The following is a 26,077-nucleotide window of genomic DNA, read 5'->3' on the forward strand; positions in this document are numbered from 1 at the left end:
ATAACATAATTTTGTTTCAGATTTGGGGTTGATTTTAACTTTTATTATCTTATCATTGGATAATATATATGAAAATTTAGGGGTTATTTGATATTATTTTATAATGGCATAAGTGCGTAATTTATATAAACATTAGGGGGTTACTTTAGATTATTTTTATAATGGCAGAGGTGGGTAATTTAGATACATGTTTAGAGGGTTACTTTAGTCTATTTTCATAATGGCAAAGGTGGGTAATTTATGAAAAAAGATAATAGATCCGATGGCTATTATGATTAGAGTTGCCGAATTGATGGCCAGATGTTTCTGATTTTTGTGAGAATTTGTAGGATTTCTCTATTTTTTAGACTGTCCACCTAGGATCTTAGGTGGCTTCACCTGAAGGCTTCAAAACGAGCCTCCAATTAGTAATAGTAAAATTATTCTTCAAAAAAAATATAGTGAGCATGATAAAGAAAAGGTAAATCTGGTACGAACGATCATATAAGGCACTGTTCCTCTTTGACTAGTACAAGTACTAGCAACAGCAACAGCCAAAATTAGTACCACAATCCCTTCATACAACAAAAGTGTTGATTTAAACTCTTTATTAGTACATGAACAAGCTAGAGTTGAACTGCTCAAGTCCATGCATGGAGATGAAAAGATTGTGCACCATTTTGATCTAATAAATATGGCTGCTTTTGCTTTGAGGAACAAGAATAATCCATGCGTGTACTCCCTGCACCTGTTGAGCTTGAGCAGACCAATAAATATAGAGATGTATGGATGGATGTTCACTGAAGCAGAAGCAGCCTGATGATTTGTGCGGGTTGGCTTCTTTGTTTTGAGGAACTAGAAGAATTCATGCTCTCAAAGGTTGTTTTTCTTTGTTCTTCCCGAATCCAACGAGGAATTTCAATATTTGATATCGAATACGCAGGCTTCACCTCTTTTGACATTAAATTCGCAGGTTTTTCAAAATATGACACCGAGCATGCGAATTTTTTCAAAACCTATGATTTCATCTCATTTGTGTGATTTCACAAATTTCATTTATGTTCTCTCTTTTTTGGGCACATAAAGTTTCTGTTCTACCATCACCCTATCTTTTTGGACCGATTGGATCTGTTCCCCTTCTCTGTTCGGCTCTCTCCCATGTTCTCATCTCTCTCGTGTTCATCCTGCTCTCCCAAGCTCGCCCTACCGGTCTCGGCCCGGCTCCAGCTGACCGGCCGCCACCGGCCGCAGCCAGCCCCTCCCCCCCCCCCCGGCCGGAGCAGGACCCTGAGGGAGGAATCCCAGCGGAGGGCGGCGACATGGTCGTGGAGGGTCTTGAGGATGATGCGGGGGAGGCGGCGGCGGGTCCCTTTGCTGGGCTTGCGCTTGTCGAGGACGGCCTTGGTGGCCTCGCGCCGTAGGATGACGGAGAGCGCCTTTTGAGATGCGATCTACCGGTTCAACTCCTTCCACCGCCTCTCCGCCTCCTCGTCATCCGCCTCCTTCTAGTGTCGCGCCCTCTCCTCTGCGTCGACCGCTCCCCACGTGCGCGGCGGAGGCAGTCGCCGGCGGGAGCGCCCGGTGACAGCGCGCGGCCTGTAGGGGGTGGCGGCGGCGAGCGGCAAGCAGGGGCAGCGCTGAGGAGTGGCCTGCAGGGGGGCGTTGACAAGCGAGCAGCCTGCAGGGGACAGCACCGGCGAGCGGCCTGCAGGGGGTAGTGGCGGGAAGAACTCGCGAGACGGAGAGAGTGGAGAGCACGGGAGGAAAAGGCAGAAAACATTCGATCCAATCGATTGTCAAGGGATAGGATCAGGGGTAAAATGGGTACTTCATATGCTTAGAAAAAAGAAAACATCAACAAAATTCACAAAATTATGAAAATGAGCTGAAATCCCTATTTCGAAAGAATTCGCACGCTCGGTGTCATATTTTGAAAGGACTTCGAATTTAATGTAAAAAAAGTGACGTATTCGATGGCAAATATGGAAATTACTCGTATCCAACGCATGGCATTCCCTTTCCCTTCCCTTTTTGTTTGGTTTTTGGCAGGGCAGTAGTATCCCCTTCCTTCCATACCAGTAAGACTGTAGACCACGACAGATCGATCGTTCCGATGGCGCTCCGCGACGGGGACGCCGCGCTGCCCAACCTCTCCATCTCCGGCGCCGCCCTCGCCGCGCTCCTCCACCGCTGCGCCGCCGCCACTGGCGACTGCGACGGCCTCCTCTTCGGCCGCGCGTCCCACCTCCCGGCGCCGCCGGCCTCCCTCTCCGACTACGACGACCTCGCCGCCGCCGCCCCGCCCGCCCCCGCGCTCACCATCTCCGTCTCCAGCCACTGCTCGCTCTCCCACCCCTCCTCCCTCTCAGATCCCCTCGGCCGATTCCATCCCCCCTCCTCCTCGGATCCCTCCTCCGCGTCAGCGGGCGCCGCCGTCGGCTTCTTCTCCTCCCGCCGTCGCACCGCGCTCCGCCCCTCCATGCGCGAGCTCGCCCTCGCCCACTCCCTCTCCAAGACCCTCATCACCGCCCACCCCCTCCTCTTCATCCTCGTCTCCCCCTCCGCCTCCCCCAATTTCTCCACCCACTCCTACGACTACCGCGCCTTCCTCCTCCTCGCCTCCCGCCTCGTCCCGGCCTCGCTCACCGTCGTCAACGTCGGCCCCGGATTCAGGGACCAGTACCACGCCTTCTCCCCACAGTCTCCCATGCCCTGCCTGCCATCCTCGCCTGCGCCCGCAGGTCACGCTCACACGACCCTCGGAGAGAGCAAGGCGGTCGATGAAATGGTCGACGGGTTCGGGATCGGGAGGCTGCAAGGGATCCTGGGCTCTGCGGCAGGGCAGGCGGCGGAGATGGATGACATGTATGCAGGGATGCTCAGGAAGCTGGAGAAGCTCGCCAGGGAGGTGGAGAAGAGCAATATCCGTGTTCTCGAGCAGGTCTCTAAGTCTGTTTCTCAGATCCTGCAATTCCTATCTACTAGTATGCTGTTACTGCTCATCTCTAAATTGATTCTCCTGCAGAACTGCGGTTGTCGCATTGTGAATGGTTCAACAGAGAGACTGAGAATTTGTAGTAGTTTCTTTCCTGGTTCTCGCATTGTGGATTTTTGGTCGACGCAGGAAACCTATACACACCTTGATTAGTTGCTTGCATCTGCATTCAACAAATGATTTTGCTGGGATTGACCGTAACTATATCCATTACGGTTGCTTAAAGTGTTGTGTAACATCGGATGCTGACATCTAACAGAAGTCGGTTATGGATTCCCCTCAGCATTCTTGGGGGATTGGCTCAACTCTCCCATGCACTCCCTATTTCAAACTAGTTGTGTGTATTTGTATCGAACTATCCCTAGCAGGCTAAGGGGCACTATTTATTAGGCAGGTCTTGCATATTTTTACTTTTTCTTTCCATCCACGAGTGAGAACTCTTACAATCTTATATTTATTATCTCATTGATCGCACATGGAAACAAACATCAACAATCAATAACAAAAATTTGGAGCACAGAGGAGCAGGCTTTTCATTCCAGCATGTGCAATAAGAATGACCCAAAAATCCGATAATACGATAAGGTCATTGCATAGTTCTGTACTATCTTTGTCTTCCAATCTTGGAGCACCATAAACTAATTGTCTAGTGATAGCAGCCGGAGTTTGTAGTAAAACAATTATGTAGGCATGCAGCTTTTATTTTTCATGGCAAGCTAATGTAGTAGATTGTGACTTGGAGTTTCAGACTCTTAGCATGTAAATCTCTGTTTGGTTTGTTACATTGACGGACCCCTGTGTAACATTTGGCGCCTGTTAAATTACCCCATAAGCTAGGCTCCTTAGGACCTATTTAGCAGGAGTCAAATTCAGAGACTACAATAGGTGTTTCTCTCTACAGGTTTCTATTGGAACGACTTCCCATGAAAAGATGTACTCAGTTGCATCAAAAATTTCAGGCCCTTATCCTCTATATCAAACCTTTTTCCCCCACTGCTTCCTCAGTTGTTAATTAGCCGATAAAGGATATATGTTCATCAGTTATTGATAATATGTTTCTTTCGCTCTATCATTGAATTGCTTTCTGAAGTTGATTTTGTTAAATTTTGTTCATATTATTTTTGTAGGAAAATCGGAACCTGCTGCTGAGGTTCAAATGTGCAGGAATGGAATAGGACCATAGTGTTTCTTGGTCTTATTAAGGTATGTATCGCAAGTTGAGGGGTTCTTCTTATTATGTCATGCAGATTTGAAATGGCTTGAATTGTTCATTAATAGTTCCAAGTTTTACTCATATATTGTTTTTTATGTGACCTTACTTTGTGACTGACTGCTTTTGGTACAGTAATCAAATGATTCTGAAGATAACCATAACATTCTTTTTTTTTATATGGGAAATGGGAGGGGCACTGCCCTCATATTAATACTGTGGATAGGAATACATAGAAACATGGGCTAGTAAAGTAGCCTGTTGCTGATTTACATTATTCTAAAGCTAACTAGCTAAGAAACATGAAGCATCAGCTATGCTGTCTGAAAAAGCTTTAGGTCACCACTCTCTTGGTGTGCTAGCCTGTGAATGTTAATCCGTTTCATTGCACACCAAGCTACCTGGAGCTGATCAAGGTTCTCTCCTTGATCTTAACTGCACTGCCTATGAAGCTCCCATAGTTCAGTTGTGTGATGGTGTTTTGCTGTTCTGGAGTTAGTCCTCATGGTTGTAGCTGTTCCTGTATTCATCACTGCTATATGTGTTGTGTTAAGCCGTTAAGCTTAAGCATTGGAAACAGTGCATTGCGTGTTAAGATTCCAACTCATTTTGTTGTGTGGTAGCTGGGCATGGTGGTTAGTTTTTTTTTTTGTTGGATACCATCACTTGTGTATATGCTACATTGCACATGTTGTCATTGGCAGCACAGGTGGTCATTGGCAGCAGCAGTATTGATAGTTTTTGGATCCTGTTGTCATTATGATCATCATCATGCGCTGAATTGCTGATGGCTGTTTCCATCTGGTTTGCAGGGTTTCTAATGTTATGCCCTAAGGTGTATATGATGCCAGAGGATTGTCCCTCCAAGTTGGGAGCTGATAGTGTGCATTGGACCCGGCATGCACCGAGTAGCGAGTAGGGATGGTTGTGTGCCCGCGCGTGCGTGTGTTGGGTGTGTGGCGCCTGAGGATGGAGTCGGACAAAAACGGTTTTGTGTATGGCGGTGGTGGTGTCATTGATGGAGCAGGTTGGTGCCAGTAAGTTTGATGCATGAAGCATCTGTATTATATACTTATGAGTGTAGTGTAATGCAATCATTGTTGGAGCTTCCCTATCAGTCGTTGCTGAAGAAAAGAGGAAAAGAGCTTTGTTTGCTCACTCCATGCTGTGCTTTCATGTTAAGTACAGTATATTTTTTTTCATTTGATTTCTTTTTCTCGAACACGTAGGAGAGCTGCTTTTTCATTTGATTTTGTGCCGTACAGAAGCTTATTACAGTAAAGTAGAGAGTTGAATTATCCAGAATAAGATCCTGGTCGGACGGTGACTTTGTGTGAAGAATGAACTTATAAAGAGAAGGGAAGGGAAGGGAAGGTGGCCACTCTGAAAAGGACTTGTGAATTGTTGATGATTCAGGGAGGGAGGACGCTCCCAAGGACAGGTGGTACCTAGGGTGCTGCCGCTGCGGTGGAGACGATGCCTGCTGGAGTGCTGGTGGTAGGCGCAGGGAGGGAGGGAGCATCTATCATGGGCTGGATGGATGAGCATGACTCAATTGGGCAAATGGAAGGAAGGCCAACCATGTGTTGGATTGCTGTTGCCTACGAGTGAGAGTACCACCAGTGGTCGTCGTTATCTGACAAGTCAACGTACTTGGAGCCTTGCCTGGATTCTGGATTCGAACTCCCTCCGTAGCACCTTCGTACGGCACCATCCATTGACCATTGATTAATAAGTTCAAAGTCAGTGCAATACATGAGTCCAAACCATATTTCGGCTTCCTTACTTTTCTTTGATCACTGATTTTTTTTATCTAGCATTTACAAGTGGGTGAAGTGGACCGGATCATTCATCCATTCATTCCATAACAACTGTACGGCCGCCAAATGGTTGTGGACTGGATAGGATATATCAGAATGCTACACTATCTTCACGATACTTCATCCATCCTAAATTCTAAATTATTAGTCATTCATTTTTCTAGATGTATATATAGAAAAGTCAAAACGACTGACAATTTGGAATGGAGGAAGTAGCTGACATGTAGAAATGCAAGGAGCCTTCTTTGTTCTTTCTTTCTATGAAAAGTGAGGCTTCATTACCAACTTTGGTGTTTTGTACATAAGAAATTATGCAGCTCTTTTTTCTTCTTTTAATAATTAATACCCTCAAAGCACCTTTTTATTTATTTGTCCCCTTGAGTTTCATGGGGTTTTGCTATTCTACTACACTCGATTGAGAAAAAAAAAACTTGGAGAGGGGGACAAAGGCAGGCGGACAGCCGGACAGGCTGTGTGAAATGAGAGGTGAGGCTTGCCTTGGCACTTTGGCAACTAAAGCAGGAGAAGATATCTGGTGTACATGGGTGTTACCGTATTATAAAACACAATAGCATATGAACCGGTACAGGTAAAATTGTAACAAAAATATGAATTGACAGAGGACACAATTATCTGTGTAAATGTAAAATTTGAGTTTGAATAACGATTTGTGCAAGGAGGAAAAAAAATCAGCACTTGAATAGTTTCGGGTTGTGGATCAGACATGAACAGCTCCACCGTAACCATTTAGGTGTTGATTTCTCTTTTTTGTTTCACTTTGCACATATATATGATACTAGGCAAAACGCGCGCTACGCCGCGCCGGACTGGATCACGCCGCCCCCTCCTCTGCTCTCTCTCAGCTCCGGCCTCCCCTGCCTCGCCACATCTCGTGCCGCCTGTGCTCGTGGTCGAGGCGGCCCCAAGCTTTGGCGCAGAGCTCGACCTCCGGGACAAATCCGCTCACCGTGAGGTCCGCCGCCCCCTGCACGCGAGCCCGAGCGCCTTCTCCCTCCCTCCCACGCCGACGGCCCGCCTCTCCTCCAGCTCCTCCTCGACGGCGGAGAGCTGCGCAGCGTGGCAGCGGCGGCCGGATCCGCCCATCACCTGCGCAGATCCGCCCCTCCTCCCTCCTCCCTCCTTGCGTCTGGTGGCGCCTCCTCCTTCGAGCTCCGCGGGGGAGGGCGCTCCACCCGAGGGCAGAGGGTGCAGCGCGCGCCGGAGCAAGGGCCCCTCTTCCCTCTATTCGGGGCGGCGACCACCGCCTCGGCCCCTCCGCCGCCACCTCCTTCCCCAAATCCGGCGAGCGGGGGGCCTCCTTCTCCCTGCTCGCGCATTGAGCTCGCCGGAGGCGAGCGGGCGGGCCTCCTCCTCCCCCCTCGCCCCTCCTCGTGGCCCGCGCTCCGGCGGAGGCCCGATCAATCCAGGCCCCGCGGCGGAGGCCCGACCAATCCGACTCCCCGCTGGGCCCCACTGGAAGGCGAGTGGAGGCAGTGCGGCAAAACCACGGCTCGCGTCGCGCGTCTCTCCGCGGGGGGGGGGGGGGGGGGGCACGTGGCGTACTGTGGACATCCTGTGCCTCTCAGCGCCCCTTCTCCAGGGCCGATAGTATATAGAGTATGTTGTCGGCAAAGCAGATAGAGCCTTCCCAGGGAGATGAAGATGAGTGGTTTTGCTTATCAGGGTAAGGCGACTACTAGGCTGAGAGGATCATATCATGGTGGGGTCAGGCGTTGGTCCTTAATATTTTAGGTACGACGCCGCACACCACCAACGTCAGCCAACCAATGTTTCAAACTGTACATCCTAAAATAAAGGAACACAAAAGAAGGCCGAATAGACAGGGTTTAGGTATGTGCATGAAAAAGATGCATGCCTTTGCTAGATGCCCAACAGAGTGAACGGTGCAGAGCTTTCTCATTCTCATCCAGGGTTTTTTTTACCGACCGGTTGCCTGAAACCGCCGGCCTCCGGTTCCGATAAACCGAACCGGTTTGACCAGTTATCGGAAAAAAACCAGTCAAATTCAAATTCAAAAGCGCCAGTTCAATCGGTTTCCACCGGTTAGCCGACCGGTTTGGCCAGTAAACCGGTCCGGTTTGAGTGGAACCGAGGAGTTGAAAAAAACCCGACAGAAAACCCACTTTAGTTCAAAATTTGAATGTTTGTATAACATGTTTTAGCCTAAATGAACCCTCCAACTCTCTTTTGCACTACTTTTACATTAATACAATGTATAACATATTTTATATTGTATTTGTATACTTTTGTATACACGTTTTTTTTGTTTAAATTCAAATGCCCGCAAAGTATACTAAATGAACGAATATTTGAAAAAATTTGACACCATTAGATTCGTCGCAACTTGAAGTATTTTTAGAATTTTTTTCATTTTTTCAAATTCCAATTTGAATTTTAAATTTGAGACGATTTAAAACCGGCCGGTACCGGAACCGGTCCGGACCGGTTTGACCGGTTACCGCGGTTTCCGGACCGGTTCCGGTGGGTTAAAAAAAACCATGTTCTCATCTCCAAGTTAGGTCTGTTGTTGACAAATACCTAACATTCCTTTCCTCTGTCCAAATCGTCAGCTATTATCCTCCTAGTGGAACCAGGGTTAAAAAAACCGCTGGGAACCGGACCGGTTACCACGGTTACCGGTGTAACCGGTCCGGCCCGGTTCCGGTTCCGGGCGGTTCAAACCGGGGCCAAATTCAAATTTTAAATTTGAATTCCAGGAAATGAAAAAATCCCAAAAAATTCATAAAAATACTTCAAGTTGCGAGGAATGTAATGGTGTCAAATTTTTTGAAATATTCATTCATTTGATATATTTTGGGGGCATTTGAATTTAAAAAAAAAACAGGCGGCCCATTAAGGCCCACCGGCCCGTCACCGACACATAAGGCGCCCCCCCAGAACCTTCAGACCTGCGCCCCCCACCCCATTTCCGCCTCCCTCTCCCTCCAGGCGGCGCCAGGAGGCCCGACCGCCGGTGACCGCCGGCCAACCGCTCGGTTAGCGCGGCTAGCCGGCCGGCAGAACCGGTTAGCCGGCCTCGGCCCGGATCTAACCGGCCGCGCCGGTTAACCGGCCGGGCGCAGCGGTTAGCCGGCCGGAATAGGCGGTAAGCCGGCCTGGGAGGTAGGTAAGCCGTTTTTTTTTTCCTTTGAGTTTTTGCAAGTATTAGATGATTTGTTTTAGGATTTAGATGTATGATCTAGGTGTAGTTAGGATTTAGGTAAGATTTAAGTGTATGACGTAAGGATTTAGGTTCATTTAGGATTTAGGTAGAATTGAATATTAAGGTGCATATATGTTTTTAGGATTTAGGTTGATTTAGGATTTATGTGATTGATATGTCTTTGTTGTCCATTTATGCAGATAGACAATGTCAGGTAGAGATAAAGATATTGTATGGGAACATGGTAAAAAATTTTATCCCGGATGGCGGTGCAAGTATTGTAATACGCAGAAAGCAGGAGGTGGTGCGACTAGATTGAAACAACATTTGGCTCACCGCGGGGCGGAGGTGGTCCATTGCAGGAATGTGCCGCCAGATGTGCGGGAGTATTTTCAGCGTGACATTGAGAAGGCTAGGAAGGCAACTGCTGAACGGGCTCGAGAGAGGTTGAGACGGGAGAAGGCTGCAGCGGAGGGAAACTATCCCGGTGAAGAAGAAGATGAGGAGACTCAGCTGCAGCGTGCCTTGGACCAATCGAGAGCGGAAGCAGTGTACCGACGGGGGGTGGAACAGAGAGGAGGTGTATACGAGCATGGAGGGGATAGTGGTTCGACGAGGGGGAATCCTTTGCAGAGGATGTTGCGTAGGGCAACTTCGCAGAGGGAGAGTCCTGCGGTGGAGGATTATAACGTGGCATCCGGTGGGAGAAGAGGAATGACCCAACAAAGAATTGATACAGGCTCCTGGACGCAGAAGGGTAGAAATGCAAAGGAAGCTATTGGTAAAGCTTGGTCAAAGTTTTTCCATTTTGCGGGAGTACCTGGAAGACAGGCTGACAATCCTTACTTTGTCAGCGCGGTCAGGGAGACACAGAAGTGGGGTATGTTTTCTTTCATTCGTATGACACCTATGAGCTTACATTTCTGTATCTCATGATTTTCATATATTTGCAGGTGAAGGTATCGCATCACCAACTGGACGGGATATTGATGGCAAGTACCTTGATCAGAACGAGCAAGACTTGAAGACGAGGTACGTAAAGTTTCGGAAAGACTGGCCCTTATTTGGCGTCACGTTGATGTGTGATTCATGGACTGGGCCGACGAGGATGAGTGTCATCAACTTTTTGATATACTGCAATGGAGTCATGTGGTTCCACAAGTCTATTGATGCGAGTGGAAGAACTCAAGATAGCACATATTTGCTTAGGGTAGGCCCTAAACATGTCCCATTCACTTTGAGTATATTTTGAAGTACTTTTGCCTTGCTGCATACAAAAGTTCGCAATCGATTGTCGCACAAGAAACTTAACAAGCTGGTCTATGTCAACTACAACCTTCGTCTGCGACTAGAGGAGGTCTCCGGCCCACCGATACGTGAAGAAGGTGATTTTATCGACCAGCTGGCCCATCTTTCATTTTATGATGAGAATAATCCGGTGCGGGAATGGATGGAATATGGTCGATCTAACCGCGCTCCAGTTCTGGACGAGGATGATGATGACGGAGACGTCCCTCTCCCGTCTCATATTGTCAGGGATCAAATAAACCTCTCAGATCTACGTGACACTACGGGGGATGCTTGCATCAGCGATTGGGCACGTAGACATGTGGGTGACACTCACCTAGGGAAGAGGAAATTCCAGAGGGGGCATACGAAGGGTGACTCGAAGCGTCAAAAACAAAAAGGAAAAGCAACAGCAAAATCAGTGAACAGCGACACGTCCACAGATGATGGCGATGGTGAGCGTAGTCCACCGTATCAAGAGACTGGGGATAGCAGCTCCGCTGGTGATGGTGACGGTAGTGACGGTGCAGATGCTGCTGCTGGTGGTGGTGGTGGTGGTAGTGGTGGTGGTATTCCCATTCGTTTCACAGGTATACATTGCACCTATATATGCACACTTGTTTCTGATTATGAGTACTAATTATTATATATGGTTAATTGCAGGGGAGACTCAGTTCACACATGCTACACAGGACCCCGATCATGGAGCACCGGAATCGCCGAGGAGAACGGTTGGACCGACGGACAACGATACTCCACAGTACTCTTCTTCCTCCTATAGCGATTCTAGGCACTCTTTTCACTATCCCATACCTGACATCAGCATGGAGCCACAGACGAGATGGGTGTACGAATGGGAAGACCCCCATTTTTACACTATGTTAGTTCAGGAATGGGAGACAACATCGGCGTGGACAGGGCAATCTTGGCAAGACTACAAGGCTGAACTGCTTAGAGTGCGAGGTTTGAATGTGATGTCCATCGCCGAATACCAAATGGCGTCCAGAATGGGGGTCTTCCCATTCTTACGTTGAACTATTATTAATGTGTATCAGTGACTACTGTATTTGTAGGCACGATTAGGACTATGGTATTTGTATGCACGCGCATTAATATTGTATATCTCTGCATAATTATAAATTGTTACTTTGGTGTGGTATTTTACATTAATATGTGCATAGTTCATACCAAAATTTCCTTTTATTTCACACCACGGAACCAATTTAAAACTGTCGGTTTATTTTGTTAAAAGGCCGGTAACCGGTGCAACCGGTCCGGTTTTACCAACAAACCGGCCGGCTAACCGGTCCTAACCGTTAGAACGGCTACGTTTGAATTTGGTTTTGAATTTGGCCGGTCGGAACCGGTAACCGGTCCAACCGGTCCGGTTAACCGGAACCGGTGGCCGGCGGTTCGGGTGAACCGGTCGGATAAAAAAACCTTGAGTGGAACTGGCAGTAGCTACAAAAAGAAGCATATAATTTGTGTCCTACTTTTTTTTTCTCTATCAGACGACACCGGTATAAGCACTACAGAAATGTAAGCGTAGTACCAACATATCAAAACAATTATTATGGTCTCGAATAAAACATATTAAGGCTTCTTAAAGTAAAAAGAAAGAAAGCGAAGGAATACACAAATGAATTGAGAGTGAGTAATTTAATTATTACTGTGGGTAGCTAATGGTGTCCGTACTAGTAGTACCTGGTTAATTACGGTGGACCCGCAGAAGACGACGGACGGCGGTATGGGATTGCGTGTCGCTGACAAAGACACGACGAACGGAACGGAACGGAACGGAGAGCCGTCCCCGGGGATTTCAGCAGCCAAGGTGCGGGGCCCACGTGTTGGTGACCAGGTATGTATGTTTAGGCTTGGCGTTTCGTAGTACCAGGCTGTACGATGCCGTCCTCCCCCTCCCCCGGATCGTCCTTCCCCACTCCACTCTTCCTCCAGGAATTAAATTCCATTTCTGCCCCCGCAGGTACGCCCTCCGTACCGTACCTTCTCTCCAATCAGATTCCCATACCTTCTGTCAATTTCCCGTAATATCCCCGCTGGCGCTGATTGCCGACCAGCATGCAGGATCCTGGGGGCAAACATGGAAAACACACGAGCAACCCGCCGCGCCCAGAGAGCACCACGTTCCAGGGGCATTCTCGTCATCACTCCCCTGTCTTGTGGTTAGTTATTCTTGTTGCGTACTACTCGCCGGCCATCATTCACCGCCTCCATTCCTCACCTGATTCAGACCACAAAGATCCATAGCCCATGGCCGCCGCCGCAGCCCACTGCCACAACAAGCGCCGCCGCCTCTCCCTGCCCCCCACCACCACCGCGCCCCCTCTGGACTCGCTCGCCGACGAGCTCCTCTTCCTCGTCCTCGACTGCGTCGCCGCCGCCGACCCGCGTGCGCTCAAGTCCTTCGCCCTCGCCTCCCGCGCCTGCCACGCCGCCGAGTCCCACCACCGCCGCCTCCTCCGCTCGCTCCGCGCCCACCTCCTCCCGGCCGCGCTCGCCCGCTACCCCTCCACCTCCCGCCTCGACCTCTCCCTCTGCGCGCGCGTCCCCGACGCCGCCGTCCCCTCCGGATCATCCATCCGCGCCCTCGACCTCTCCCGCTCCAGGGGGTTCGGCACCGCGGGCCTCGCCGCGCTTGCCGGGGCATGCCCGGACCTCGCCGACCTCGACCTCTCCAATGGGGTCCATCTTGGGGACGCCGCCGCGGCCGAGGTGGCGCGGATGCGGAGCCTCCGGAGGCTGTCTCTCTCGCGCTGCAAGCCACTCACCGACATGGGGCTTGGCTGCGTCGCCATCGGCTGCCCCGACCTCAGGGAACTCTCGCTCAAGTGGTGCCTGGGGGTCACGGATATGGGGCTCCACCTCCTCGCCCTCAAGTGCAGGAAACTCACCACCCTGGATATCTCCTACACCATGGTGAGTGCCGCAGCTTTCTTCATTTCTTCACCCTTTCTACTTTGTGTGATTCCTCCTACAGTGATTTTCTTGATTTCAAGCCATGGGATCTGGGATCTCCCCTCTTAATCCATTGGACTAAAAGTACTTGTTTTGCTAAATCTACTGGCTTCAGTTAGCGCTTAGGGGATTGGACCACAGCACAGCAGTGTATGTATAGTTTCTTGATCTGCAACTGCTCTTATCGATACATAGCAATTGATCTATGCAACAAAAAGGATCACAAGTTTTGGTACCCAGTTTTATTTTGTCTTCCCATCTCTACATTTTGTGTGGCCATAGATCCATCCATTGCCGTGACTACCAGACGCACCTATCATACCGTGCTCAACTAATGGAAACATTTCGTGTGGCCATAGATTCAGTTTCTCTTCAACACCCGTGAGTACCAGACGCACCTATCATACCGTGCTCAACTCATGGAAACATATCTTGCATTCATTCTTGCAGATCACAAAAGAGAGCTTTCTTGCCATCATGAAGCTACCCAATCTCCAGGTGTTGACACTGGTTGGGTGTATTGGAATTGATGATGACGCTCTTGGCAGTCTTGACAAAGAGTGCAGTAAATCACTACAGGTGAGTAGTCATGTTGACAATATTAGGTTCTGAACTCTGTAGATGGCTAGATGCTTGATCTGAAGTTCTGAACTAATCATGCTGTACTAAAACATGTGAGGGACCGAAACCGGCGACCAGAGGGGGTGAATGGGAGCCGATCAAAATTTCTTCCGAAATCGATCCGTCGGCCTATATCTCAAAATCACCGCAAACCCTACACCTAGGGTATGTGAGAATAGCTATGAACAAGCTATCTCACAATAGCACACCCTAGAAAACTTCGCGGAAGCAAAACTGGAAAAACTCCACAAACTGCAGCACACTGAGTCAGACCGGTCTGACCGCTAGCACAGACCAGTCAGACCGGTCGGGCTGGAATTCAAAAATCCAGACCGGTTTCAGAGACCGGTCAGACCGGTCCCTTCTAGACAGCCCGAGACCAAAGCTTCAAAAGGCAAATCTTGAGCAAACGAAGTCCAAATTCGATGAAACTTGGAGGAAAACTTCGTAACTACCCCGTGAACATATCCCCAAAGGATCTCACCCAAAAGATTCACGGATCGAGAGAAATCGAGGAAAGATCAAAGAGGATTGGGGTTTTCTCAAGAACACAAAATCGCCAATTCGTGAGAACTCTCGATTCCAGTAGGTTTAGCACTCGGCTAGAAGGATTAGAATCGTCACAAAGAGTCCATCAAATCACGAATTCAAGGGTTGGTCTCCTCCAAACAAGAAACACACCAAAAGAGGAGAATTAAACCCAAAACGCAAGAAAGAAGGGTAGGACGAGATGCTCAGCACACACAAGTGAATCTCAAACAAATTTCATCCATTAAACTCAGAGGAATTCACCTATACAAAGGCTAGAGCCATCCGCCCATCATCCATCCACTAGATTGAAGAGAATAGCTATAATCTAAACTCTTTTTGCGTTGGAGTCCTTGGCCCTAACCTAGAGCAGAGGCTGGGAGAAGGAAAAACCCAGAGAAAACAAAAGACTCAAGAGACTCAACCAGCCACGGGCTGGTGGGGGTTTTTATACCCGGCTGCTGCGGCCAGACCAGTCCAGGGGACCGGTCAGACCGGTCGTGTCAGCAGCACCCTGCTGTACAGCTTCGATCGACGGCGGAGCTTCTTTCTTCGACTCGAAGTCTAGGTGATACAAGGATATGAGCAACATCTAGTCACAAGCACGTGTGCATCCACAAACAAGACCTGCATCTAGCTCAACAGGGTATATCAAATCAATCTAGAGCTAGGCAAGTTCAGTCTAGGAGAAATAAAAGCATCACCCATGATCTAGCACTAACAAGTAGGAAATGGAAAGCAGTGCTACTCAAACTCATACAGGTGAGCCAAACTCAGTCAAAACTAGTTGCCAACATTCATTTTTCAATCAAATTTATAGCAATCAATTCTTAATGTCAGGGGTTAAAAGCTTGTCATGCTTTACTTAGCAACGAGGCCAATCCTATGTCAAAGACAACCAGAAGCTTAAAGCACTCATTTCAGTCATGCACAGCCTTGCCCGGGTTCTCGCAAGTGCAAAGTGAGCCATCCCGAAAGCTCGATCAGTGCGACAAGCAATCCCACCTTGATCTTTTCACTCCATTTCAAGAACAGTTCAAACAATTTTATCAGATTTAGATCATTTCAAGTATGAATTGCTGAACGAAAAGGCACACTAGCATGAATAAGAAAGCAAAGCATATCAACACGCCCTAACATGCTAGTAGCCAAGACAGGATGATCATGTTTTCAGATTTTCAAATCAAAATAGCTTAACTCAGATGATGTCATATACACAATGGAGCAAGGTATACATGATCAAGTTTATCAACTCACACTAGCAGGCACTAGAAGATCATAGCAATGTATACAAGAATGCTAGTGTAAGTGAGACAATGCAAAATGCAGACATGTACAATGCATATGCACAATGCAACTACCAAACCTAGAAAACAAAGAGAAGCAAATAAAATATACAAAGCTAACCAAAGAAAAGTCAGCAATCAAAAGGGGTAACAAACCCAAGTTCCCCTCGCAAGCGAGCAAAGGTGTCCTGTTCAAGCGGTTTGGTGAGAATATCTGCGGTTTGCCTCTCTGAAGGGACATGGATCAGATCTATGTGTCCTCTCTCATGGTTATCTCGCAGGAAATGGAATCGGATATCTATGTGCTTAGTTCTGGAGTGTAGGATAGGGTTCTTTGCAATGCTAATGGCTGACATGTTGTTTACAAAGATGGGAACCTTACCGAAACTTAAGCCATAATCCTGCAAGGTTTGTTTCATCCAAAGTATCTGGGAGCAGCAGCTAGCAGCGGAAACATACTCAGCTTCTGTGGAAGAAAGCGCTACACTAGCCTGCTTGCGAGAGGACCAAGACACCAAAGATGTACCGAGAAATTGACAAGTGCCGGATGTTGACTTGCGATCCAAGCGGCACCCACCGAAATCGGCATCAGAAAAGCCCACCAAAATCAGAGAAGAATCCGCAGAATACCAAAGACCAAATTCAGGGGTGAATTTTAGATACCTGAAGATGCGTTTCACCACCTGCCTGTGGGAGGTGCGCGGCGAAGCCTGATACCGCGCGCAGAGGCAGACGCCGAACTAGATGTCAGGTCGCGTCGCCATCAGGTACAGGAGAGAGCCGATCATGCTCCTGTACTCATTCTGGTCCACCGCCTCGCCGTCCAAGTCCTCATCAAGCGCTGTAGATGTGCTGATCGGAGTCGGCTGAGGAGACAAGTCACTCATGTCGAACTTCCGCAGCAAGTCTCTAGTGTACTTGGCTTGATGGACAAAAGTGCCCTGAGGAGTTTGCTTGATCTGCAGCCCGAGGAAGAACTGCAACTCACCCATCATGCTCATCTCGAACTCCCTGGACATCTGCTCAGAAAACTTGGAGACAAGAGCGTGAGAAGAGCCACCAAAGATAATATCATCCACGTATATCTGAACTAAAAGAAAATCAGTGCCAGATCGCATGAGGAACAAAGTTTTATCAACACATCCCATTTTAAAGCCCTGAGCCAGCAAAAATGTTTTCAATCTATCATACCAAGCTCTAGGTACCTGTTTCAAACCGTAAAGAGCTTTCTGAAGTTTATAAAAACGGTTTGGAAACTTGGGATTTTCGAAACCAGGGGGTTGCTTCACATAAATCTCTTCTTCAATAAAGTCATTCAAGAAGGCAGATTTAACATCCATTTGGAAAACCTTAAAACCCTTGAAAGCAGCAAATGCAAGAAAGATTCGAATAGCTTCCAAACGAGCAACAGGGGCAAAAGTTTCCTCAAAATCAATACCCTCTTTTTGACAAAACCCCTGGGCAACAAAACGAGCCTTGTTCCGAACAACCAAACCATCCTCACCCTGCTTGTTTTTGAAAACCCACTTCGTTCCGATGGGATTACAAGCAGGTGGAGGCTCGACTATAACCCAAACTTGGTTTCTTTCAAAATTTTCATGTTTCTCATGCATGGCATTGACCCAATTAGAATCAGACAGAGCGTGTCCAATATCTTCGGGCTCAAAAGAGGCAACAAACGCTGAATGAGTAAAGCCAGCGATACTTGTTACCTTGGACCTGGTGACTCGCTCGTTGAGATCACCTAGCATCTGTTGAGGTGGATGACAACGCTGAATGTGTCGCGGTGCTTTCCGTGTCGAAGTCGCCTCCTCCTCAATCAAAGCTGGTGTCTCCTCAGGTGCAACTGGTGAAGCCTGAGTCACCTCCTCGAACAGCCCCCGTGAAGTAGACGTAGTCGGATCGGGGCCGTCATCATTGTCCGAGCTCGTAGCAAAGATAGCTGGGTCCACAGCACGCGTGGTAGCCTCAGCCTCGCCATCTGCAGCTTCTTCCTCCTCATCTTCAAAGATGGAGGTGCCGAGCTCATCATCTCCTGCAACTTCAAAGACAGAAGAATTGCACGGTGCAGTCTCGTCGAAAGTGACTTCACAAGTCTCTCTGACGATGTTAGTATCAATAATCAGCACACGGTACGCTCTAGAGTGAGAAGCATAACCGAGAAAGACACCGTCAGACGAGCGAGACTCAAACTTATCAAGATTTCCATCTTTCAGCACAAAATACCGGCAACCGAAAACTCTGAGATGGTCAACACGGGGCTGGCGTCCAAACTGCAACTCATAAGAAGTCCTGTGCATGAAAGCACGCAAGAAAATGCAGTTGGACACGTAACAAGCGGTGTTAACCGCCTCAGCCCAGTATTTGCGAGGAGTCCTATGCTCATCGAGCATCGTCCTCGCCATCTCAACCATCGTCCGATTCTTTCGCTCTACAACTCTATTCTGCTGTGGAGTGTAGGGAGAAGAATACTGGTGTTCAAGCCCTTGATCACTGCAAAAGGCGTCAAAATGAGCGTTTTTGAATTCTATGCCATTATCACTGCGAATCGCTCTCATGGCCTGGGGTAGCTCGTTTTTCAACCTCAAGATCAAGTCTCGAACAAACTCGAAAGCCTCCTCCTTGGTTCTCATGAAAAAGACCCAAGAATAGCGAGAAAAGTCATCCACGATCACAAGAACATACCACTTCCCACCAACAGACATTACCCGAGAAGGACCGATAGTGTCCATGTGTAGCAACTCTCTAGGGTGAGAGATCATCACCTGATTAACATGCGGATGTGAAGTGGCAATCATCTTCCCGTGGTGACACGGATGGCAAACAAGGTCCTTTTCAAACTTCAATTTGGGCAATCCTCGGATCAGGACAAGTGAGCTTAGTCTCGACAACAAATCGAAGCTCAAATGTCCAAGTCTCCTATGCCACTTCCACAAATCAGAAGAAGGACCAGCCATCAAGCAATGAGAAGGGCCCAAAGAAGTTCCAGAGAAGTCAACCAAGAACACTCGATCGCGAGGTGTAATCCGGCAAACCAAATCTCCCCTGGAATCCAAAACACGCGAGCAACCCTCCTTGAAGCGAACCTCAAACCCCTCATCAAGAAGTTGCGAAACAGAGAGCAAATTAAAACCAAGATTCGAAACCAAAGCAACTTCTCTTAGGGTAAAGCGATCAGAAACTCGAACAACGCCAAGTCCACGTACCTTTCCTCTTCCATTATCCCCGAACACAATGTACTCCTTTGAGCGCATCGGGGTGAGGCTGGAGAACCATTTGTCATTTCCGATCATGTGGCGCGAACAACCGGAGTCCATGATCCACCTGTTCTCCAAGCCTCTGACCTGCACATCAGTAGTGAGACAAAGGGTGAGCAAATGTCTCAACACTGGGGTTAGCAAAGTGAGAAGCAAACCAGTGTCGAGCCATTTGCTCTACAGAAGGGTTAGCAAAATCAGATAAAGCGTATCCCCCGTCCCGTCTACCGCGTGACTGACGAACACCACCGCGAGGAAAACGTGGAGCCTCAAGACCTCCTCCAAAGCCTCGGTCCCGTGATCCATAGCTGTACTGAAAACGACTAGGAGCACGACCGGCAAAGCGACCACCCGCTGGAGCACGGTAACCACCACCGTCTCCCTGACCTCCACCTACACGGCGCGCCCTAGCATCTCGCCTATCACCACGCCGAGAAGGACCATGCACCCGAGCAGAGTACATGTCCGCGTTCCGTCTCTCCTGCTCTCTCCTCACAGCCCGCTTCCTCCTGAAGCAAAACTCCTCCAGGTGACCTTCCCTGTCACAGAACTCGTAGTGGTACCTCACCTCACGCTTGGGAGGTAGAGGCCTAGCCTACGGATGGGGAGGAGCAGCCCTCTTCTTCTGGGCAACCTGGGCTGTGGCAGCAGGGAGCGTGTCGAGAGGGTTCCTCAGCGCATTGGGCTTTGGAACCCAAACCTGCTTCTGCGGAGGTGCTTTCGGTGGTTCTTTAAGCACACCATCCGCGGGGTCAACAAGCGAAGGCTGTGTGCCCGTGCTAGCAGTATTTCCAGTAGCCTTGCCAATCTTACCATACAACCTGTCAAAGTCTGACTTTGTGTATGTGTAACCGACCCCAAACCCATCACCACGCTTGAACTGCTTAATCATCATGCCCAACTGCGGCTCACTGCTAGAAACCCAACTTAGAATCGCCCTAAGGTATGTGTTCTCATTCTCCAAGTTGGCTTTCTCTACCGCAAGACTATCTAAATCAGCAATCAAACCAGGGCAAACAGAGCAGTCAATAGGTGGGCTAGACTCTACGACCTTAGTCTTTCCAAAAGACTTGATCAAAGCGTTCTTCTCCTCTAGCTCCGACCTAAGCGTGGGACAAAGCTTACAAGCACCAAGCAAAGCAGGCCTAGATCTAAGCTCCTCTAGTTCACAAACAACAGTAGCAAACTTGGACTGCAAAGAAGCTAGATCAGACTTGAAGATAGGACACTCATCGCATTCAAGCACATTACTAACAATGGGAGCGTCCTTGACAAGTTCAAGCTCATGCTTTGCCTTGGCTAGCTCGTGAGACACGTCAGAAAGCGAAGTCTTAGCAACATCTAAGTTTGCGACGTTCTCATCATGCTTGGCACGGAGAGCAACAAGATCATTCATGTGAGATATGCAACCAGTGCACTCATCCTCACTAGATTTCTCCCTAGCACAAGCCAGCTCAGCCCTAAGCTTTCTACGCTCTCTAGCTGCTTCCTTAAGCAGCCTCTTCTGGTTGTCGAGAGCGGCGTACAACTCCCTAACCTCTGTATCAAGCAGGTCGATCGTGGAGTTTACCTCTGAATCACTCTCGGATCCAGGAGAAGAGCCGGAGTGCGTCGGTGTAGCATGTCCACCCGAAGACGCACGAGCACCATCGGTTTCGCCCGCCATGGTGCAGAAGCTCTTGCGCCGACCGGCCGCCAAGCAAAGGCCGATGAAGCCGGTGGCTTCCTTGTCCCGCTTCTTCTTCTTCTTCTTGTCATCGTCGTCGGAGGTTGGTGAAGAAGAGCGGTCGGTGTCAGAGCTCTTGTCAAGGTCGCTGAGCTGCGCCAGGAAGGCCTTGTCCCACTTCTTGGCCTTGTACTGGAAGCTCTTCTTGAGCGACTCCTTGTCGAAGCGTCCTCCCCGGTCACGACTGCGGTGCTTGTGGCGCCGACGCTCCTTGTTGGAGCCTCCCTCGTCGCGGTCGCGGTGGCGATAGTAGTCGAAGGAGTTGTTCTGGCCACCGCCGGACTTCTTGGGACAATCGGCGATGAAGTGGTTTAGATCGCCGCAGTTGTAGCACCCAGGGTTCTTCTTCCTCTGCCTGTTGTGGTAGACGCGCTGGAACTTGCTGATGAGGAGGCACAAGTCGTCGTCGCCTAGCGTCTCTAGCTGCTCATCTGAAACAGAAGGCAAAGAGGCAAGAGAAAAGCCAAGAACAGAGTTAGCGTTAGAGCTCGATCCACCTGGGCCAGTCACAAGAGCGACGCTCTTGGAAGGAGGGGCACCATTGAGTTTGGCTCGTGTCTGGTTATCCACCTCCGTGGCCTTGAGCTTGCTGAAAAGCTCGTTCACGGTCAGAGTCTCATAACCTGCAGACTCAATGATCGTGTTCACCTTGAGATCCCACACAGAGCGGTCAAGTGCGTAGAGCAACTTGAGAGCCTTCTCATGCTCTGTGTACTCAAGGGCACCAGCAGATCTGTTCGCATTGACCTTGTTCACAATCGACTGAAAACAACTGAACATCAAGTCAATGCTCTCACCCGGCTCCTGTGTGAAGTTCTCGTACTCACGCCGATGAGTCTCGAACAGTCTGGCCTTCACCTGAGGTGTACACTCGTGGTAGTTCTCAAGGCACGTCCAAATTTTGTGGGCTTCCTGAAAACCCTGGACGCGTGAGAACTCCGCATGAGAAACGCCAGCGAAAAAGGCATTGACGGCCTTGGCGTTAGCCTCGTGCGGGGTCACCTGGAGAGGTGTGGTCCGAACAGCAAGCATCTCGTAAAGCTGGTTCTTGGTAATTTCCCAGACCTCGGCTCCCATGCTCTGCAAGAAGGCTCTCATGCGAACCTTCCAGATCCGGTCCGCGGTTTTGGAGGGTCCCGAAACCCGGGTAGGTGGCCGGTTTTGAGAAAACCGCCAAAACCTCACGCGCGGGAAGATTCCCGCCTCCACACCGTGGCCCTAGACGCCGTTCCCGCCTTGGCTTTCTGACGGCCCTAGACGCCGCCCGACGCCCATCACCTCCTCGCCCGCAGCGAGGCCCTAGACGCCGTCGACGCCCGTCGCCTCCGCCAGTCCCGAGACCGACGCCCGTCACCTCCACGACTTGGCGTCTTCAACCGCCGTCCGCCTCCTTGGTTTTGTGGCACAAACCAAGAAACCCGCCTTCTGTCGCCGCTTGCGCCCTCGATTCAGGAGTGGACGCCACAGCTGCCGCCCGGTCCGGGCTCCGGTCCCGGCTGCCCTTCACCACCGTCCACCGCACGGTCCATCGGTCACAGCACCTCCACGGCAGCTCACCGTCGACACTCGACGCCTGTGTAACTGCAATCCAAAGACCAAGCGCACGATCACACCGCACGGTTGACAATTCACTCATCACAAACAGAATAGAGTACTCTCGTTCCTCAACATGTGTTCGATAGTAGCACAAAACTCTGCTTACTGACCTTGCATGTTTGCACCGATGTAGGTTCTTGATATGTCTCATTGTCAGAATGTCACTGATGTGGGAGTTTCGTCGATGGTGAAGTCAATACCGAATCTATTGGAACTGAATCTTTCGTACTGCTGTCCTGTAAGTAGCTAATCATCTAGTCTTATTGTTGTATCATATGGGCATGACTTGAGCCCTTGCAGCTTAATTTACATCCCTCTTGTTGCAGGTTACTCCTTCTATGGGGAGAAGCCTCCAAAAGATTACTAAACTGCGGACGCTGAAGCTGGAAGGCTGCAAATTCATGGCTGATGGACTAAAAGCCATTGGAAGCTCTTGTGTTTCTATCAGGGAGCTAAGTCTGAGCAAGTGCTCTGGAGTAGCAGATACTGAACTCTCTTTTGCTGTGTCAAAACTAAAGAACCTGCTGAAGCTGGACATCACTTGTTGTCGCAATATCACTGATGTTTCAGTAGCTGCCATCACTAGTTCGTGCACTTCCCTCATCTCTCTGAGGATGGAGTCTTGTAGCCATGTTTCAAGTGGAGCACTCCAACTGATCGGGAAGCACTGTCCTCACTTGGAAGAGTTGGACCTTACTGACAGTGATTTGGATGATGCAGGTACTTACTGAACTGGCTATTGACATACTTTTTTTTGTCAAATCGACATAAAGTTGACTATGAATATTTTTTTGTGCAGGGTTGAAAGCTCTCGCCAGATGCAGCAACCTCTCGAGCCTAAAAATTGGTATTTGCTTGAGGATAAGTGATGAAGGTCTGACCCACATTGGAAAATCTTGCCCAAAACTCCGAGACATTGATTTGTACAGGTCATTACTAGACGTGACTTGTGGTTTTCTTTCTTTGGTTTGTTTTCTCACTAAGCTGACTTGTAGTTTCTGTTTCAGGTGTGGAGGCATTAGTGATGATGGGGTTATTCAGATTGCTCAAGGCAGTCCAATGCTAGAATCTATGAATCTATCCTACTGTACAGAAATAACAGACCGTTCACTAATGTCCATCTCAAAATGCACAAAGTTAAATACATTGGAGATTCGTGGCTGCCCCAGGGTTTCATCCGCTGGTCTCTCAGAAATAGCAATGGGTTGCAGGCTGCTTTCCAAGCTTGATATTAAGAAATGCTTTGAGATTAATGATGTGGGCATGCTCTACCTTTCCCAGTTCTCTCATTGCCTCCGTCAGGTATTAGATCTTTCTCCTGTAAACTGAAATCTGGAGTACCATGTCTTTTACTTTCAGTTGCGCTGATAGCATGTATGTCTCATTGCAGATAAACTTGTCATACTGTTCGGTCACCGACATTGGACTCCTTTCCCTTTCTAGCATATGTGGCTTGCAGAACATGACCATTGTACATTTAGCGGGTATTACACCTAATGGCTTGACAGCTGCTCTCATGGTCTGTGGTGGTTTGACAAAAGTGAAGCTTCATGAAGCATTCAAATCCATGATGCCTCCTCATATGCTAAAAAATGTTGAGGCGCGGGGTTGTATGTTCCAGTGGATCAATAAACCATTTAAGGTATTGTACACAAGGTTAACCTAACCGGTGGGAACCGGTCCGATTCCGGTTCCGGCCGGTACCCAACTGGCCAAAATTCAAATTTTAAATTTGAATTCAAAAAATGAAAAATTCTCAAAAAATTCTTAAAAATACTTCAAGGTGTGATGAATCTAATGGTGTCAAATTTTCTCAAAAATTCATTCATTTAGTATAGTTTGTGGGAATTTAAAGTTAAATCAAAAAAGAAAAAGAAAAAAAATGGGCCAGCCCATGAAGGCCCACCGATCAAACCGGTCAAACCGGCCGGTAAACCGGTCAAACCGGTCGGTAAACCGGTAAAACCGGCCGGTAAACCGGTTGCACGGGAGCTTTTGAATTTCAAACCGGTAAAACCGGCCGGTAAACCGGTCAAACCGGCCGGTAAACCGGTCGGAACCGGTTGCACGGGAAAATTTGAATTTGGATTTGAATTCAACCGGTTTCCACCGGTTACCGGCCTAACCGGTCCGGTAAACCGGTACCGGAGGGCGGCGGTAACCGGTTTCCGGTTGGGAAATAAAACCCTGATTGTACATTGTGCTTTTACCTTGACTGTTTGCCTCTGCATTATCTTGAATCCTCCATCACACTGGCTTTCCTACTTTGGATAATTGTATTCGAACACACACCAAACTTGGGTAAAACTCTAGTTCTATGAAACCATTCTGTGTAGTTATGTTCAACTGTCTCGCAGGTTTTGTCCCCTTTATTGGTGGTGCCTTTGCTTCCCCCCCCCCCCCCCCCCCCCCCCCCCCCCCCCCGCGTTATAGATGGTATTGAAAAATAAATGAACATAGCACGGCCCTCTTATAAGCGTTCGTGTTGAATGGAATTGTGTTTAGTGAAATTACAAACCTGTGAACGCCAAAGTTTCTAATAATAGGTGTTGTCTTGTGCAGGTTGAGGTGGAACCTTGTGATGTATGGAAGCAACAGTCACAAGATGTGCTTGTACGATGAGAAGGCCTGAAGTGTAGCGATTGTGGGAAGGAAGGGCATTCGTCGTGGCAATGGATGCATTCTTTATTGGCTTCTTGATTGGCGTCGTTATGGGAAGCAACAGTCACAAGCTTAAAATTTTGTAGTGTAATTGGTGTGGTACTGTGGAAATACTTTAGTTTGAGCGGAGGTATGCTGATGCTGTACACTAGATGAGTATATCCAATCCCACCTTTGTTTGGTAAATTTTGGACGAAATTTACCAAACAAAGATTACATAATATAGATGAATGGAAGCGATTGATATTGAAGGGGGTGATTTTGGGTGATAAGATACTTGTGTGATGATATGGCTTGCACTACTTTTGTTGATGGTCATGGCCGGTGCATGATGTTTGGAGTGCTGGAATTAAGTGGCTTGTGTGTGTTCGGAATCGAAACTGAAACATATGCTTGTGGACATATCTGCCTGACTGCCTGCCTTATTTGTAGTGAAGTGATGTCTTGTCTCTGCTTACTAGTTGCAGTAACCAGAAGAGGTTTGCGTAGTCCAGATGTATGAATGAGTCTTGATACAGAGATTGGCAGGGTATTGTGGTTTGTGCGGAATTATTAAAAATGAAATCGTAGTAGGAGTAGGGACATGACTTGATGCTTCAAGTTTGGAGGTGTTAGAAATTGGTTGCCATTCATGGAACTCAGGCACACAAACTGAAGCGAGAGCAGGCTTCTCGCCGCAGTTAGGCAAAGCAGGTCGAGAGAGCTAGGTAGGTAGGCGGCCATGGATAGCATTGAACAAGATGAAGGTGCCAACCAATGCTAGCATGGTGTACAGGCATCATGTGACAGCTGCCTGCCACCATGGCTGGAGCCTGCTTTGCTGACTGCCGGCAGGGCAGGGTTGCTTTGCCTGAAGCGTTGTTGTTCAAACGAGCCTCTCAACATCGTACCCACCGGCCAATGGCAGCAGCTGCACCTGCACAGCATCGTCCTTCTTCCTTGCCCTTGCCC

At 48.7% G+C, this 26,077-nt stretch overlaps 4 protein-coding genes across 5 annotated transcripts; all 4 read left to right on the forward strand.

The window, feature by feature from the left end:
• Positions 1 to 2,039: 2,039 nt before the first annotated feature.
• LOC120643393 lies at positions 2,040 to 5,342 on the forward strand. The gene is made up of 3 exons (XM_039919750.1): positions 2,040 to 2,920; positions 4,102 to 4,177; positions 4,997 to 5,342. Exons 1-2 carry the CDS (start codon positions 2,093 to 2,095, stop codon positions 4,147 to 4,149), a joined length of 876 nt encoding a protein of 291 aa, XP_039775684.1. The 5' UTR covers positions 2,040 to 2,092; the 3' UTR covers positions 4,150 to 4,177; positions 4,997 to 5,342.
• Positions 5,343 to 9,452: 4,110 nt separating this feature from the next.
• Positions 9,453 to 10,440, forward strand: LOC120646448. Its single transcript, XM_039923013.1, has 2 exons — positions 9,453 to 10,068; positions 10,142 to 10,440. Exons 1-2 carry the CDS (start codon positions 9,825 to 9,827, stop codon positions 10,438 to 10,440), a joined length of 543 nt encoding a protein of 180 aa, XP_039778947.1. The 5' UTR covers positions 9,453 to 9,824.
• A 121-nt stretch (positions 10,441 to 10,561) lies between these two features.
• Positions 10,562 to 11,639, forward strand: LOC120643394. Its single transcript, XM_039919751.1, has 2 exons — positions 10,562 to 11,065; positions 11,139 to 11,639. The coding sequence occupies exons 1-2, from the start codon at positions 10,639 to 10,641 to the stop codon at positions 11,507 to 11,509; spliced, it is 798 nt and encodes a 265-aa protein (XP_039775685.1). The 5' UTR covers positions 10,562 to 10,638; the 3' UTR covers positions 11,510 to 11,639.
• Positions 11,640 to 12,731: 1,092 nt separating this feature from the next.
• LOC120643395 (F-box/LRR-repeat protein 3-like) lies at positions 12,732 to 25,414 on the forward strand. 2 transcript variants are annotated; one of them, XR_005662996.1, is made up of 8 exons: positions 12,732 to 13,412; positions 13,902 to 14,030; positions 22,599 to 22,703; positions 22,792 to 23,185; positions 23,265 to 23,394; positions 23,473 to 23,767; positions 23,909 to 24,107; positions 25,028 to 25,414. XR_005662996.1 is itself a non-coding variant. In XM_039919752.1 (8 exons), exons 1-8 carry the CDS (start codon positions 12,747 to 12,749, stop codon positions 25,085 to 25,087), a joined length of 2,031 nt encoding a protein of 676 aa, XP_039775686.1. In that variant the 5' UTR covers positions 12,732 to 12,746; the 3' UTR covers positions 25,088 to 25,414. The 2 variants fall into 2 exon arrangements, 1 of the variants encoding a protein (XP_039775686.1); XM_039919752.1 differs by having other exon boundaries at positions 23,856 to 24,107.
• The last annotated feature ends 663 nt before the right edge of the window (positions 25,415 to 26,077 follow it).

This window comes from Panicum virgatum, chromosome 8K (assembly GCF_016808335.1).
Source record: "Panicum virgatum strain AP13 chromosome 8K, P.virgatum_v5, whole genome shotgun sequence".
NCBI classification, from domain to species: Eukaryota; Viridiplantae; Streptophyta; class Magnoliopsida; order Poales; family Poaceae; genus Panicum; species Panicum virgatum.

Coding starts and splice junctions, on each gene's coding strand:
- LOC120646448 (XM_039923013.1), top strand. CDS start 9,825: ATGTTGCGTAGGGCAACTTCGCAGAGGGAGAGTCCTGCGGTGGAGGAT. Junction 10,069..10,141: donor CAGGGAGACACAGAAGTGGG/GTATGTTTTCTT, acceptor ATATATTTGCAG/GTGAAGGTATCGCATCACCA.
- LOC120643393 (XM_039919750.1), top strand. CDS start 2,093: ATGGCGCTCCGCGACGGGGACGCCGCGCTGCCCAACCTCTCCATCTCC. Junction 2,921..4,101: donor ATATCCGTGTTCTCGAGCAG/GTCTCTAAGTCT, acceptor TTATTTTTGTAG/GAAAATCGGAACCTGCTGCT.
- LOC120643394 (XM_039919751.1), top strand. CDS start 10,639: ATGGAATATGGTCGATCTAACCGCGCTCCAGTTCTGGACGAGGATGAT. Junction 11,066..11,138: donor TATTCCCATTCGTTTCACAG/GTATACATTGCA, acceptor GGTTAATTGCAG/GGGAGACTCAGTTCACACAT.
- LOC120643395 (XM_039919752.1), top strand. CDS start 12,747: ATGGCCGCCGCCGCAGCCCACTGCCACAACAAGCGCCGCCGCCTCTCC. Junction 14,031..22,598: donor AGTGCAGTAAATCACTACAG/GTGAGTAGTCAT, acceptor GCACCGATGTAG/GTTCTTGATATGTCTCATTG. Junction 22,704..22,791: donor ATCTTTCGTACTGCTGTCCT/GTAAGTAGCTAA, acceptor CTCTTGTTGCAG/GTTACTCCTTCTATGGGGAG.